General features: G+C 41.6%; 1 protein-coding gene across 3 annotated transcripts in view; it reads left to right on the top strand.

The window, feature by feature from the left end:
• hth (homothorax) overlaps positions 1-15,716 on the top strand; it is a 320,736-nt gene that overhangs the window by 244,600 nt on the left and 60,420 nt on the right. For all 3 annotated transcript variants that reach the window (XM_011307472.1, XM_011307474.1, XM_011307473.1), the window contains one exon: positions 9,013-9,089. In XM_011307472.1, coding sequence (XP_011305774.1) covers positions 9,013-9,089 — 77 coding nt within the window. The remainder of the gene's footprint in view (positions 1-9,012; positions 9,090-15,716) is intronic.

Consider the following 15,716-nt stretch of genomic DNA (forward strand, 5'->3'; position numbering starts at 1 on the left):
CAGTGATGAATTTTGGCATGTACATTGAAATGCATTCGCCCAGCAGTTTCTCGCACAGTATAATCCCTGAATAGAACGGTTATACAGTGAGGGAGTTGAATTGAAAAGTACCTGGGGCAACGCTACCAGCACTGACAATCACCTGTCTGGCTTGTCTTTCTGCGGTGCGCGTTTCAAATCCTCTCCCCGTTGGCATTCAACCCCGAAAACAGGTGTATGCCTCATAATTCCCCGGCAAATTTCAACCTGATCAATTGTTAGAGGCCCTGTAAATGAGAAATCAGGATCAGAGATTAATTTCCCACGCATGAACATCATTCATTATGACTAGACCAGCTACTACTGACTGACGTGAAAATTTGTTCACATTATCATTCTATTGTTTTATCTTCGCCACTCGCATTATCACTCGGATTATCAATTATAATAATGACTCATTCAACAGTTAGGGTCCTCACCCCCAACCTCTATGATCCCGAACAATCTATCGAGTTATCAAATTTAATTGTCGCCAGATCAATTCCTTCATTTGATTTTCTTTTCTTGTCGTTTCTTCTGACGCTTTCATTACCATTTGTCATTAATTCCCGTAGCCTCCATCAATACCAAAAGATTCTTGATCATATATTTTCGCAATTCGAATATATACTGAATGCTTGAAAAAGACTGCGGATGCTATTCGTTCATTTACCGTAGTCGATCATCAGGTTCGTCAAGCGATGAAGATAATCCGTTTGTTATAGCATTTACTCTTCAACATGGACCTCAATTCTACGTATTTTTTTATTGATTTTCTTAGGTAAAGCTGGATAAATTTCGTGGTAGCCCCATCAGCTGAGTTGAAATGACCAGACTGAACTGTCCTGGGATGAAGTGAAAAGGATGAAACATCATGTAATCGATCAATTTGCCATGAAATACACTGGGATTTTCTCCTCTGAAAAGAATCCCACGATATTCCTGTCGGTCTATCCAATATCATGAGCCAAATCACCCGATCTCAATGCAAGCCTCCCCCACCCACCTCGAAAATTCGCTGTGTAACCCAGTGTAGCCTATTCCAAGGGTTCTCTCCCAATATAACCCAAACTGTTAGAATACCAGCTGAGGTAGGGGGGTATCCAGTAGGGGTTATACAAGACGAAATAAATACAATATTATGCAAACGGGCCGGATGGGGGCTGATGGTGTGAAGAAACCCGCGCGCTGTGTGCCAAAGCCTCGGGAATCTCGGGAATCCCGAATAAATTGACACTAAACGTGGGGTAGTTCTGTGTATGGCACATCGGAATATGTGTGACGAGGATCGCTGCATCTACTACAGGATAACACAGGACAGAAATGGTTATATGGTTTTGATAAAAAAAAAAGGAAGCGAAACACGCGTGTAGCTATACGCATGAACGATCCCTGACACGACATCACCAATATCACCAAGCAGCTATTTCTTTTATGGTTGGTGGAGGAGAAAGGGATATTTCCTGGGCTTATGGATAATGCAGTTTTGTCAAGCATGTTTTTTTCATTTCCTATTACAACTATTACCCCATATCGTTCAATGCCGCGTTACCCCAACAAATTAATCCCAGATGAATTTGTCCAGCATTTGGGGATTCAGACTCCCACGCTGGCGAGTAAGCTATCCACCAGGATGCGGAACGTGCCCAAAGTTCAGCCCCTCTCCTACCATCACGAGCAATAGCATTTGCCGTTTGAGAAAATTATATACTCTAAATGGATAATTAAATAGCATGAGCTGAAGTGACTGAAAAACTGACTGTGGATGATTGCTGGGTTCCGGCGTGCGAGCATGAGAGAAAACGGGGAATTGCTGCCCCAGGGCAATCGCACTCGGCACTGCATGGATGTCCGCCCCATAGCTAAACTATCCACGGACGTTATAATTATCCATGATTCTCACAATTGCGGGTGCCCCGGGTTTTGAGTCGATAGAGAGAATTAGAAGGATTGTTAAACGAAGTGGGCAGGGTTGGATGTAACACTGTCATCATTGATAGTTGGCTCGTTTCTTCTTTTAAATTCAAGTCCTTATTGAGCTGCCGAGGTTTTTTTTTTTTCCTTTCCATTACGTTACACGCGAGATTAGTTCCCCCCTTTCTGCCCCCCCCCCCATTCTCTGTTCGCGCGTCGTTTCATTAGTGCGACACAATCGAGTGGTCGAGGGGAGGTCCGATAAGCCTCGGACTAATCAATGAAATTGGGAGACAAAGCCAGTTGGAGGTCACGGGTCATCGTAGGTGTGCCTTTCAGAAAATTCCCGCTCCACTTGCTTCCTATTTCACGTCTGATTCACGGGGTGGAGTGGAGTCCCCAGAGCGACTGGGCGGTCATGTCAGAGTTTGCTAGTTCCAGTGACACCGCCATCGCCCGCTGAATGTTTCCTCTGTACCATTAGAGAGTGAGTGTGTGAGGACCGCCTGGTATTCATGTAGACCTCGGGATAGACAGGGTCGCGTGATAATGACAGGTCTGGGCGTCATGCGGTGATTGAGGTGCCCGTGTCACAGAGACCCCATTCCAGCCACGCCCCAAAACTCGACGGTCACCAATTCACTATCATCGATTGATCAATTTCTTCGTTGCTCAAACTGCCCCTTCGGCTGGCTCAATCTTTATTTTTAAACTTTTCATTTCCACGGAGAAAAATCTCAATCCAATCAGATGCATCGACAAAAGATCTCTCCGCGATGCACTCACCAAATCTATCCAACAATTATCTTTCAAACATTTCAATTTTGAAGAGGAAAGAAAAATTTATTCGAAGAATCATTTGATACTTAACATTCAGCATTTTTTATACTCCCTCAAATGTTGAGATTAAAAGGTTGACTCTCTTGTAGCCAGAGTGACGAGGCAGATTACCGTAAAGATAGTAACATCCCAAGCAGATGGAACTCGGTCTCGGCTGGGTGAACGCTAGAATCTCTCTCTTCTCTTGTGGTGGCGAGAAGCATACCATCTTCCAAGTGTACATACATAGGGGCCCTCAAGGCTTATCTCGGTATCGGGCAAACCCCTCGGGGCGCGTCGGAACGCATACCACATCGCATTCCATTGTACTTCCTTCGCAATTACACTCGTCCCAGGCTAACTCTCCTCACCCGTCCTCCATGTACACATGCCCAGTGTTGTATATCACGTGGGAAATCTTGAAGTAACATCAATCACTTTTAATTCCCGCTGATGACGCTCACCAGTTCTGATTGTCGAATGACATTTTTCCGAGGTTTAAGAGCCACTTTGGCATGTCCTTCCCTCCTTTGTACTCCAAATTCAAAATATCAGACATTGATGTTTGACTGAAGACGACAGGTTCCATTATCTCCACCACATTACCGAATTTCACCTCGGCAAATTGAATGAAGCCCGAAAGTAATGCGGCCACAGACTCCCAACGCCCCTTCCCACCAATCCCATGAGCTCTACCCGATCCTCAACACCCACGATGAAGAGGAGGACCAGCAGGACAGACGGAATGAAGGCATTAGGGGTGAGTGACGCGCTGACGTCCCTCCAACACCATCAAAACCCACCTCCTCAATGCCCTTCGTCTGTACCTCACGAGCTCTCTTCCGTCAAATCGCTCGACCAAGGTAATCCCGTCGAGATCCGTTCGTTGGGACAAACCAACCCCTTCCATACACTCCAAACTCCCTCTATCCTCTACATTTAACGTCTACTCCACTATTCGCATCATATCCTGGTCTCCAGCATCCTCACTCCCCCCCCAACCACCCCCTTTGTACTCCTGCTCTTCTCGTTTGCGATGCCGCGTGATGACGAGGCGCGATCTCCGGTGACTCCCACGCCCCACTCGTTAGCCGGAGTCAGCAGATGTCGTCATCGACGTGTCATTCAGCGCCGCATGACTTCTCTAGCGTTTCTACCCATTCCCATCTAGTCGCACTCGCAACTCGGTAACAGTGTCTTCTGGAAATGTTTCACTCGTCCTATCATTATAATCCATCCACCAACCTGACAGACACTTTCCTGACGCAGCAGTCAATTTCCACCAGCCAAATTGATGTCAATGATCACCGAGACAAATCAGAGTGCGTGATGCCAGAGGTAGCGGACAAATAACAATGAGGAGTATCATCTATACAGCAAATGGTCATCAATTTTTCGCAGATCGATGAATCCGCGTTATCCGGAGATTATCCGGATGCAAGCATCATCTCGCCAGTTAGAGGTTTCCTCTAGAAGAGGTGGTTAGCATTCTCGAAATAACACCAAGGGGTATTTTTCGGCTCTCTCCAAGGCAATCGACCTAAACTACGAGACTCATTTACACACTTAGATCCCATTGCCATCTCCGGTCTCGTTTTCCTCGCCTCTTACCATCACCCACACCTCCACAGGAAAAAACCAACCTCCAGCACTCACCAAATGGTTTTCATATTGTCTTTTTACCGCTCATTTTCCTTTTATCGCTTGTTTGGAAGGACCCCTCCTATTCAACTGGCCTTCGTCGAGTTTCTAACCCCTCGCACATTTCGAATGGGTTAATTTTACTCCGCCTTCTGCACACGGGTACCCAGGGGGAATCCAGTGAATCTCCCAGCAATTTAACCTTCATTTTGCCGCTGATGCCATTCAACATTTTGGGAGTTGGTTGTTTTAATCGATTAGTGAGGGTTTTATCGGGTGGGGATTGCATATCGACGAAGGTTGAAACGATTTGGCTGAAAAGCATCGCAGGTGGAGGAACAAACGGGGAGGCGACTGCCAGCAGCACTTAAGACTATTGTTTTCAATGTAATTGGATAGCTCTCTCTCTCTCTCTGCTCTGCTTTTTCATCCCCTTACCCTCGTCCAGTGTCCCTCGTGCCGATCCCCAGGGCTACGGACCTTCCCTCAATCCCCGAGAAGAGAGTGAAAGAGAAAAGCATCGACAATTATCTTGATTGTTTTATGCATACAGCAACAGAACACCCGTAGATAGGCTCCCTCGAGGGACACCCCAGAAACACCATCTCTAATATTTTCCCTTTCACTCGGATATATACTTTTTTTTTTTAGCCCTGGCTATTTCTCTTGCCCTAGGGGTAACTCCTCTCTCTGGAAGTGAACCAAACGGTTGCGCACCGTTGTCGTTACTTCTGTCGAGTTTTCGAGTTTGCACCACCTGCGCATTATTTACTGCTGCAGACTTCTATTCCCGGTCGAGGCTCCAGGAGAGGGCAAAATATGACAGGTATACGATTCTTGACCCACTCACCTGTTCCTATTAGTTATATTGAAAAGGAAGATCTACAGACTTCGAGAGGGTGATTAGTCCCGTTGCAATTTTGTTTCATCCATTTTTCTACTGTTACTATTCTGAAAAAAAAAATTATCAAATGATACTTGAGATAAGTACTGATTATATATTATTTTAATTTCTTGCCAGATGTATTGTTTATCCCCGTTACTTATTTTTGTTTTCTAAAAATATTTTTGGCACTTTCATCGTGTGATATAAATTTACTGAGGGAAGTGACAGGTGGGAAAATTTCATATTCAGAAAGAGATAGTACATATCAAGGTAAAGACATTTAAAGACTTGAGGGGAGAAATCATCCGGGCTTGTTTTTTTTATTGATATTATTTGAGGTATAGACTGACAAGTAATGGGGGTGAATTTAATCATTTAAGACTAGAAATCCATGGTTGTGCGGGGTATAATGTGGCATTGAAGTTGTTCTGAAATTATACTTATGATTTTCTGATGAATGTATGTCTGGAGATAAAAGATTTCTACGGATGAGAGGTAATCGATTTGTGAGTTCCTGGCTACCAAATTAGATTATACATAAGAGCTTTACACGAAGACTGAAATAGAAGAAAATAAATAGACGTAATGAATGGTTTCAAGCCAACGACCAGTTTCAAATAATTCATGAGGAGTCAAGCAGATACTTGAGTCATGTGTGGTTTGGACTTGATTTAAGTTCTCTGAAATCAAGTGGTGAATCATATTCAGATCCATTTGAATTAAACTATCGACTTGACTTCGTCAATAACAATTGATAAAAACAAACTAATCACAGGTCACAAATTACTCGAACTAGGATTTCAAATCAAACACCTGTCTTCATTTTATTAATTAATATTAATGAAAATGTCTTAATTTAAATCGATACTGCATCTAGTTATATATATTTACTTGGCAGCAATATTTACTTGATTAAAACACTAGAATTTGATCTATAGTTCAGTTGACCTCGGATTGTAATTCAAGAAATAATTATCAGAAAAACGCAGTGAATTGAACTTTACTTTATTTTATTATTAATATAACACGAGGAAGTGACGTCAAACTAAATACCGGACTAAATCACAAAGACCAAAAGAATATTATCATCTATTAACAAAGAACTCTCAGTTGATTCTCCCCATGAAGTCATTGTTTATGTTTATATTAAAAAAATATTTTCAATAATAAGTTATATAATCCAATACATTGGAGTGCATTCGAATCCACCATCAGTCATGCTGACCTGAATGTCCAGTGAGAACTTTCAAGGAGTTTCAGACAATTACACCCAGGGAATAAGTCCCCAGCTCGTGGCTTACTCAAAATTTCGTTGGAATTTTTTTTTTTTTAAAGGTACGGAACCAACAAAAGATTACTCGTTTACGAGAGCAGAATGCCGTGAAATTGTCCAACGGACAATGCATCTCTGATTTAATTAGGATAAGAATCATCGGATCGCTTTTCGTTGCATAATACAATACCCCCATGAAAGAGAGATGGTTCGCCCCGAGTGTTTGATATCGGGCGTTGTATACACTGTAAATAGAGGAAAAGGGAGAGCACTGGGCTTTGTGCTAACTCGCAGTGGTGGTGACTAGCGTGGGCTTGCCTCCAAGAAACATGATATACCGGGTGCTAGGGGTTTGCGGGTTGTGGCTGCTACCGTGGTTTCCAAAAATACCGCAGGGTTCGCGCGACCGTAGCAAAAAGTTGCGCGACGCGCGCCACACAACAGCAAATTCAGGGGAAAGGGCACCGTAATACTGGTGAGAGCGCCACGTGCTAATTATGTAAAAATATGATGCGGTCCTCTCGACACGGTGGTCAACGCTTTTATGTGGTGACGATGCTTTATATTTTTTCGCTGACCCCTTTTGCCGAGTCAAATCGATTCCACCGACGCACCGTAAAACAAAGACATACATTTATTCTGGATGGGGAACGAGATGGGGGATGATGGGGTGAAATGCATTCATATCACAAATTATTTCATTATCTACTTTTTACGTTTTTATAAATGTATATTAGACTATATAATAGACTGGCAAAAAAATAAAAAATATTAATAATGTAAAATAATTTATTGGGTTTTAATTGGACGCTAGGTTAATAGACGTTTAAGTAATAAGGTTAATAGACGTTTAAGTAAGAGCAATTGAATGATATTTTACTAAAATGTGTTCATACTTTGAGACCAGTTGCCGAACTGGCAAACGATCTCGAAGTCACAAAAACGAAAACATCGGCATCATCGTTTCTTCCTTTCGATAAACAGAGATTTGTTTATATTATTATTTTTTTTTAATAAACACTCATTAGAGTTCCGTCGTAAGACCACACAGACGCCCTCTCCAAGACATAATGACCTCATAGTATAATAAATATAACCTTATATAGGTCTGTAATATGATCGTATTGTTTTTGCTCTTTTCAATATAATCGATAATAATACAATCGATAAAGAAATTTTCGATAAAGCTTTATCGATTGATACTGTATGTTATTATTGAAAATGATTAATTCTAAAAAATTCTAAATTCTAATTCCGTTTTCATTACATCTTGAAATATCAATTTAAAATTTAATTTGTTTAAAAATTTTTTTCGGTAATACATTTGTGTCGCTGTGTTATCAAGTTTTCGGGAGATAGACGAGACTATTATGATTTCTTTCTAGAATTAAAGTATAATAATAAAATTAATTACTAACATACTTGAACTTTATCGTACACGGAGAGAAATATTTACTAAAAATTACGGAACTTTCCGTTCACTTACCGATTACGGAGTTGATTCGAAAAATTTAAGTGACGGTATCGTTATTTTTCACCGATAATTCAGATAAAAATTACGGAACACCGCGGAAAAATTCCGTGAGTTCAGATAAAAATGACGTGACAGTTCCGTAAAATTTCCGACAACTACATTTCGCTCCAGAATTACGGAAAATACACGTAATTTTTATTGAATATTTCTCTCAGTGTACATTTCATACTTTTCGGATCTCAAGTAGTACTTCAAAGACCGCCGAAACCCAAAACCACACACCATCCACGAAAAAATCATGTCAAAAATTCGGCAACTGCGACCGCTCAAACAATTCAGGTGGTACCAAGCACTCCCTCAATTACGACTGGCCATGCCCATGGTATCATCAAAATGCATCAAGAGTCCATGTGCGATATTTATCATCGACCCGGGTGCTCAACTTTCTGCGAAACGTAGGATCAGGATGACAAGTCTTGCGGAAGGAGAATCGAGACAACCGCAACGCATCTGCGCCGATGTAGCACCATGATAAAAACCCGACTATCCGCCGAAGTGACGGGTTTTTTTTTATTAATATATATATATTTAAAAAGGTGGTGCTTCCCGTTGCTCTTTTTCCGCCTTCCCGCAGCACTAGGGACGATAGCTGCACTCTTTTCCGCGTCCCTCTCCAACCTCTCGGCGATAAATAATATTTCGCAGGTGCACTCTGGGGCTACAGCACGAGCTATATACCCTTCTTTTCTAAACGTGTACCTGTTCCTGTAACCGTGTCGGAGCGTGTGGCGTTGCATGCCACCAAAGTGAAATACGGAATCTCATTCTGTCTCTATTGGCTTTTTTTTCTCTCTTTTTTTATTCATTTTTTTACTCTGTTTTTTACTCCTGTACTCATGGCATCGTTTTGAATTCCACTCCCCCGCATTCTAATGCCTCAAAATACGTATTCCATAACATGTAAAATTTATCTTTTGACATTTGCAGCATCCCTACCCCTCGGAAGACCAGAAGAAGCAGTTGGCACAGGACACGGGGCTGACGATTCTTCAAGTCAACAACTGGTGAGTTATGCCACTTCAACAATTCCATTACTTTATGATTCCCGGTTGATAAACAACGTGCTAATATATAACCCCTCGAATCCCCGCGATTCATTCAGCTCAGATATAATCCCGAGAGTACCGAAAAAAATAAAAGTATTTATGAGAGGGAAATCTCAACGCGATCTCTCCGCCAATTAATTATACCACGTGTGCGGGTCTCCGAACACCAAAGTCGGCAAAGCCACTTTCAGATAGCAGACGTGTAAACATTACCGAAGCACTTTATGCCTTCACCTAATCTCACCGAGGTTTTCTCAAGTGTTTTCAGTGTGTTGTGGTGTACACACTCAGCTTCAAAACCTCCAGCATCTCGGTATCTGCTATTATGTTGCTAACTTTACGATTTAACGTATCTGTAACGGGCTGAGGATGACCGCCACGCAAGTTCCTCAGATACCGTGGCTACACGACAACCGCCATTTTACCATGAAAATACCATAATAAGTGATATCCCTACCATCCAAGTCCCCAGATTAGAATCAACTTATTTTAACAACTCTGGAAATCCAACATATCACCACAACCATGCTGAAGAAAAAGTTATTTGACAGGTGCGAATGTACTTTATGAACAAACTAGTACTTAAAAATTTTCAAGAAAACGTCTCTGCACTTTTCTGAAAAATTAGGAGTTAAATATTTTACACTGAGATCTTTCCTTAGTCTCGAATACAAAGTACTATTGGTACTTGAAGATCTTCATGTCCCAAGTTCTGGGGGGAATCCCAGATTTTGATTTTTCCAAGTCTCAATTTAAATAGTACTGAATACTTGAAAAATTTTGATCTTCGAGTCATGATCTAAACATAAAGACTAAAATAGTTTTCTCTCAGAGATGCCATTTTTTTCTTTAGAAATATCAGAGTATTTGTTTTTTAATACAATTGAAGACACGCGTCTTGAAAAATATTTTTGTTCGCAGTGGGTGGGAGAAAAACGAGGGGATAAATTTGCCAGGGAAAAAAATTGTCTCAGTTGTCTCTTGGGTGTCTCAAAATAGCCGAAGAAAAAGTTGGTAACAAAATCTTCAACTGGTTCTACTCCCGTTGGAAACGCGTGTCACTAATCCCTGGGGCTTAAGCATTTTGGTGTACAGGGGTAAAAGGGTTGGGAACAAGGTTCCGTCTTACCCTGAATCTCTCGTTTAGTCCCTTCTTTTCACAAACGATGAGAGAACCGGAGATGTATAGAATGGTCTTAGTTGTCCTCATCCTCATCCCCTGGTTTTTGTTATCACGCCTCTTCCTGATGGATGTTTTTGGTATGGCACCTGCGCCAACATGGAAATTACATCACTTTTCCGTCGTCTGTTTATCACCCAGAATTAAATTCAACCGAGATAACCCCATATCGTTGCCTCTTCATCCGATATTTTGCCAAATTTTTCATTCAATCTTTTCACAAAGTTAAGAAACACCATTACGATGTATCTTTGTGGTTGGCTTTAGATTTCACGCTGATATAAACCAACGGAACAGACGGGCAATGGAGGAGAGAGGACGAGACAAAAAGAGCGAAAAGTATTTGGTGCCTCAAAACGGCGGGTGGCTTGAACCCACAGTTATAAATATCTTTCATCTTCCTTTAATCGTATTCTTAGACAAGTTTATGATAGTCGGCAGTGGGGTAGAATGGACATTGGGGTAAAATGACGAGTGAGACACATGGAGGAAAAATTAAATGACGATTTACGGTGTCATTTGGAAAAAATCCGTTTATTCAAATTTTTTATTTAAAAAACGAGATTTTTAATAATAAAGTTGTGGTAAATTACTGCAGAATTTTTTGTTGATGGAACAGTTTGAGCGAACAATTTTTGAAATATTCTGGTAATTCTCAATTTCCAAATCGATATGGCACGGATAAAAGGTCAAATCTCAAATATTAAATTTAAACAAAAGTTGTTTATCGTAAACACAGAGTTAATTAATTTTATCGTTATTATTTGATACGAAAAGAAAATCATTCAACTTTGAAAAAATCTTGAGAAAAAATTGTAAAAGAGAATTTTCCGTTTTTTCTTCTTCCTAAAAACAATAACAATTTTATCTTTAACGTATCACTTTAGAAAAATATTTTCCATAGATTTTTCCATTAAGAAAACCGTGTCTTTTACATGGGAAAAACACTTGAACGTAATCCAAAATTTCTCTGTGAAATTGATGAATACCGGGATAAATTTATCATATAAAAATCCCCTAATGTACTGGAATGTTCACATTACCCCATTCTACCCGGTTCGTTAAAAAATATTGCAATAGCAATGCGACATCTCGAAGATGACGAGAGAGAATACAAAATGAAATAAGAAAGGATTGAGAGTAGTTTGTGATGCGCTGTTGGTAATTGAGCACAAATCAAGTTTAAGAAGAGGCTCACACGTCGCGTTAAACATCCCAATGGGATTTGCGGAGATACTTTTCCCGAGCAAGCGTTTCTGCAATGCATTCTTCAACCTATCATGCTGGTAATTGCCCTCACGTGCGATCTTAATTGCATAAAATATCTTCATTTATTCTCCTGCCCCCTTGCCCTCCCCCCCACCCCCGCTCATTGTAAATGATTTAATTATTCCCGACAAGTTACCAGTCATGAGAAAAAAATGGTGAACAAAGACTAATGCAGGACTCGTTTTGTGTTATTGTCGCAAGCATGTGCACAATTATACGTTGAATTTTCCTTTCTGCAAGAGGACTTGTGAAATATTTCACCTCGTGAAACTCATGTTTCCGTAATGTAATTAGACCATGTGGCCGTTGGCGCCCTCTGCTCTTCCTGCACTTGCTAAAAGTGAGTGAGTAGATGAGAGGGATGAGGGCGGATGAAATTCTGAAAATGGTTAATGCTTAGAAATAGCCCGTCTGCTAATTAGAATACCTGGAGGGGAAATGAAATAATTCGTAAATAAAATAATTGCACAAAGTGGGTAGGGTAACAGCGGAATATATCAAACCTGGTGCATCCTTCTTGGCCCAGTCCAACAACTCCACGTTTTTCGTCCACAATTTTCCGTCACATATATCAACGTGGACGGTAGTTAGAAACGCTGCCAGCTTGTTACCCCGCAGTGTCCATTACCGCTGCATGTTTCCTTGGTTTTTCTTTGGACCCTCCAACATCACCATGTTTATCCACTTGGTCAAATCCTCCGAGACATCTCATTGTGATAATCCAATGATGAAGAATATTCCTCAACAAATGCAATTGATCGTGAAGACGAAAGATCGAGTGTGAGACTCATCTCCACAAGTGATTCGTATCTTCATGAATGTTTATTTAACTCAGTGCACATTCACTGTCTTGTCTCAGAATCATGGAACCGAGACGCAGCAAATTTGTACTAATATTCTCGCTAATTCCGACACCCAAGCATCATCTCATCTTCTCAGTGGCCTCTTTTGCCGTCTCCCTCATCCTCTGTGTTGACGGCACCAGAGAGTTGGACTAATAAACTAGGAGTTATTTATTGGTCCAACGTAGCCACTATATTTCGCGATAGTTTTGGCACGCGGTAATGTGCTGCATTGCCAGGTGCCTCGGTAGTTTACATTTATTTCATTGGGGATGAAAAATATATCCACCAACGCGGAACATATTAAACGGTGGATTAATTGACCTCATGACAATGTCCAAATTTATCGTCAATTGTCAGTTGACTAGTTGCTGTTGACTCACAGCTATGCTCATCCGATGCTAATGGCGACATTCTTCGGTTGCATCCCGTCGGCATGAAAAATTATTATTTTCTTTCTCCACCACTCAGCCACATCGTCCAACGGATTCTCATCCTCAAACGTCGCGGCTCCCAACGAATACCAGTATGAGACCCCCTCGTTAACATCATAACTGTGCGTACTCGTATAATTTAGACCGCTGTAAAATCCCGCGAAACGACGGGACAACACCGGGTGCCTCTCGTGTATAACTGACTTACTAACGAGACATTTCGTTTTACAAAATCACTGCTACCCCAGGAGGTTCAAGTAGCTGATTCCAACTTACATTCTGTTCGGCTGTAAATTTAACATGTTAAGCCGGATGTTAAAATAGGTTGAAAATATTTTAACGATCCCCGAGAATTACCCTAGACTGACACCTGATTGATAGCACCTCAACATCTAGAGCCTCACGTACGACAACAGTTTCATCTTGCATTGGACAATTGATTACCAAACAATATGGTGGAATGAGCTAGACCCCTGGAAAATCATCAGCAGCATGTGCCTTCTCCACCTAAATTCTCACTTATTGGGTAGCTCTGTCAAACAATCTCATTTGATGTTCTCCTCCATCCGTTTGCCCGAAGGCACCCCTCACCCTCTCCAGTATCGCCATTCACGTGCCTCAGGTCTGCGTGAATGTGGCGCCCTAGAAATCTCCCTCACCAAACCACCATTTCCCAACCGAAGAGAAGAGAAACTCTCCAGGGATCGAGATGCGAAGGGGTAGCAAGAGTCGGATATCTAATTAGCGAGGGCTGATCGGTAATTACTACGATTAATCAATCCGTTTTCCATTTGTGCTCCCCAGCACACGGTTGCCTTGGGGAGCAAAACTTCTGGAGATTTGGGATAAACCCAGCGCTGACTAGAATCCAGAAACAATGAGCTGTCAATTTTTCTCATTGATCGATAATAAATTATCATGAAATTATTAGCAGGACCTTTGCCAATGTGTCTATTGAAAAATTCACAACCGCAAAAAGTTGTTTTTAACTCTCTCGTTATCGTTTGGTTGCGAGGGCGTACACGTATTCACATTCTCTTTCTTTTCCATTTCTATCCAGTCCAATCGAATTTGCATGGGAATTGCAAGGAGAACAAGCAGAGGTCTCCCGCAATGGCACTTCTCCTCGAATCGAATTAAAGTCTCTGGTGTTCACCTACACGCATCTACTTTATACCCGATTTTTTTACCTCATCCTCAAGCAGGTTTCCTTTTTGCTTTTGATGGTGAGGGTCGATGGTGATCGGTAGCATAGACGGGTTCTATACATATTCGTCGACCCACTCAGATGTACGTGGAATAAGAAGCAGTGAGTTTCAATACTTTTTATTGCATTAGCTTCATTGTTACGTCTGCATCTGCCGTTGGCTTTCTCTGCTGTATCAGTGCCCCAAAGTATCACTTTACGTTCATTGAGTGCTTGGGATTATCAGTGGCGTAGGTAGCGAGCAGATCTCCTCTTGTCAAATGACACCGAGTCCAACGGATCATTGAAGATCTTCATCAATCAGGAAGAATCATCTGCTCTTGTCTCCTGATTTGTCCAAGTGATTCAATGATTTCCGGTGGTCGTTAGACTCTTCCAGTCTTACGATGAATTGATATTATTTCCGAGGCTGACGCCACTGCACCTCACTCCATCTGAACTAATGCAAGTGAGCAACACGAGAATCAGAGAGGGGAGCTCTTACCAACGGCTAAATCGCTTGATGCCATTAGTCTCGACTTTGTAAATAGTTTTCGCTCAAAGAATAACAATCTACTTGGCGCCCAGGCGCATGGGGGGACCAAGGGATAAGGGTGGAATAAAGCTGGAAAGGGTACAAGAACATGGGAATGCTTCAGTCGATCATGATCGATCATTTGGGATTACTCCTGACCCCTCCTGTCCAGATGAAAGGGTTCAACACTGACCATGACGTATTCGTCCCTTCTCCCCTCGACACGATATTTATTTTCCGTCCAAAGATTATCGTGTTTATTACACGAGCACGAGTCAAGGGTTGCATATCCCCTTCCTCCTTCATCCTGAAGTGGTGGAAGACAGGCAAACACTCGTGATTCTTGCGTTACAAAGACCCCTCAATTGTTTTTTTCTTTTTGCTTTCCTTCAAAACGAGAAGTGATGTAAAAAGAGACTTTTCAGTCGAGATCTTCTGATGTCTTCATTCCGTACCAATGAAAATCCACGCTTTCGGGAATGCTTTTCTTTATGACAAAGAAACGCCGACGATGTGATTCTTGGCGTGGGCCGACGTCGACGCTTGACGATAACGGAACTGAGGCACCTCATTTTTTCTTTCTCCAACAGAAACTCCATTCTATCTTCTACTTCCTCAGGTGAATAAAGACAGAATCTCGGGGTGGTTGAAAATAGTGAACACGAAAAATTTTTGTTCCTCACTCCTTTGCTGCCTGAGAACAGAAGACCCTGTGAAGGCACAATGCTTTCATCATTGCCGCGGTCTTTTCTTTTCATTTTGAAAAGAGGTAGATGGTGAAAAAAAGAGAGGAACGTCGTGAACCGGACTCTTACAGGCTCGCCTTTCTTCTACCCTCTTTTTTTATCATGGCAAAGGATCCATTGTCGTTTAATGTAGGACTCACTTCCCTCTCGACTTTGGATGCTTCAGGGTTAGGTATCATCTCCTATGCAAAGAGCCTTTCACGATGTCTTCATCTTTCTCCACATTTGTGACAGATTTCTCGTGAAAATCATGACACTTGCTTCATTCTCAGGGACTTTGAGAAATTGATGATGAACAATCCAAAAAAATAGTGGACAAACTCGTGAGGAATGATGTGACCAGTCTTTTCGTCTTCTGGGGAACCCTATATTCACCACTTTGGTGACGAAAAT

This window comes from Fopius arisanus, unplaced genomic scaffold (genome assembly GCF_000806365.1).
Source record: "Fopius arisanus strain USDA-PBARC FA_bdor unplaced genomic scaffold, ASM80636v1 scaffold00054, whole genome shotgun sequence".
Classification (NCBI taxonomy): Eukaryota; Metazoa; Arthropoda; class Insecta; order Hymenoptera; family Braconidae; genus Fopius; species Fopius arisanus.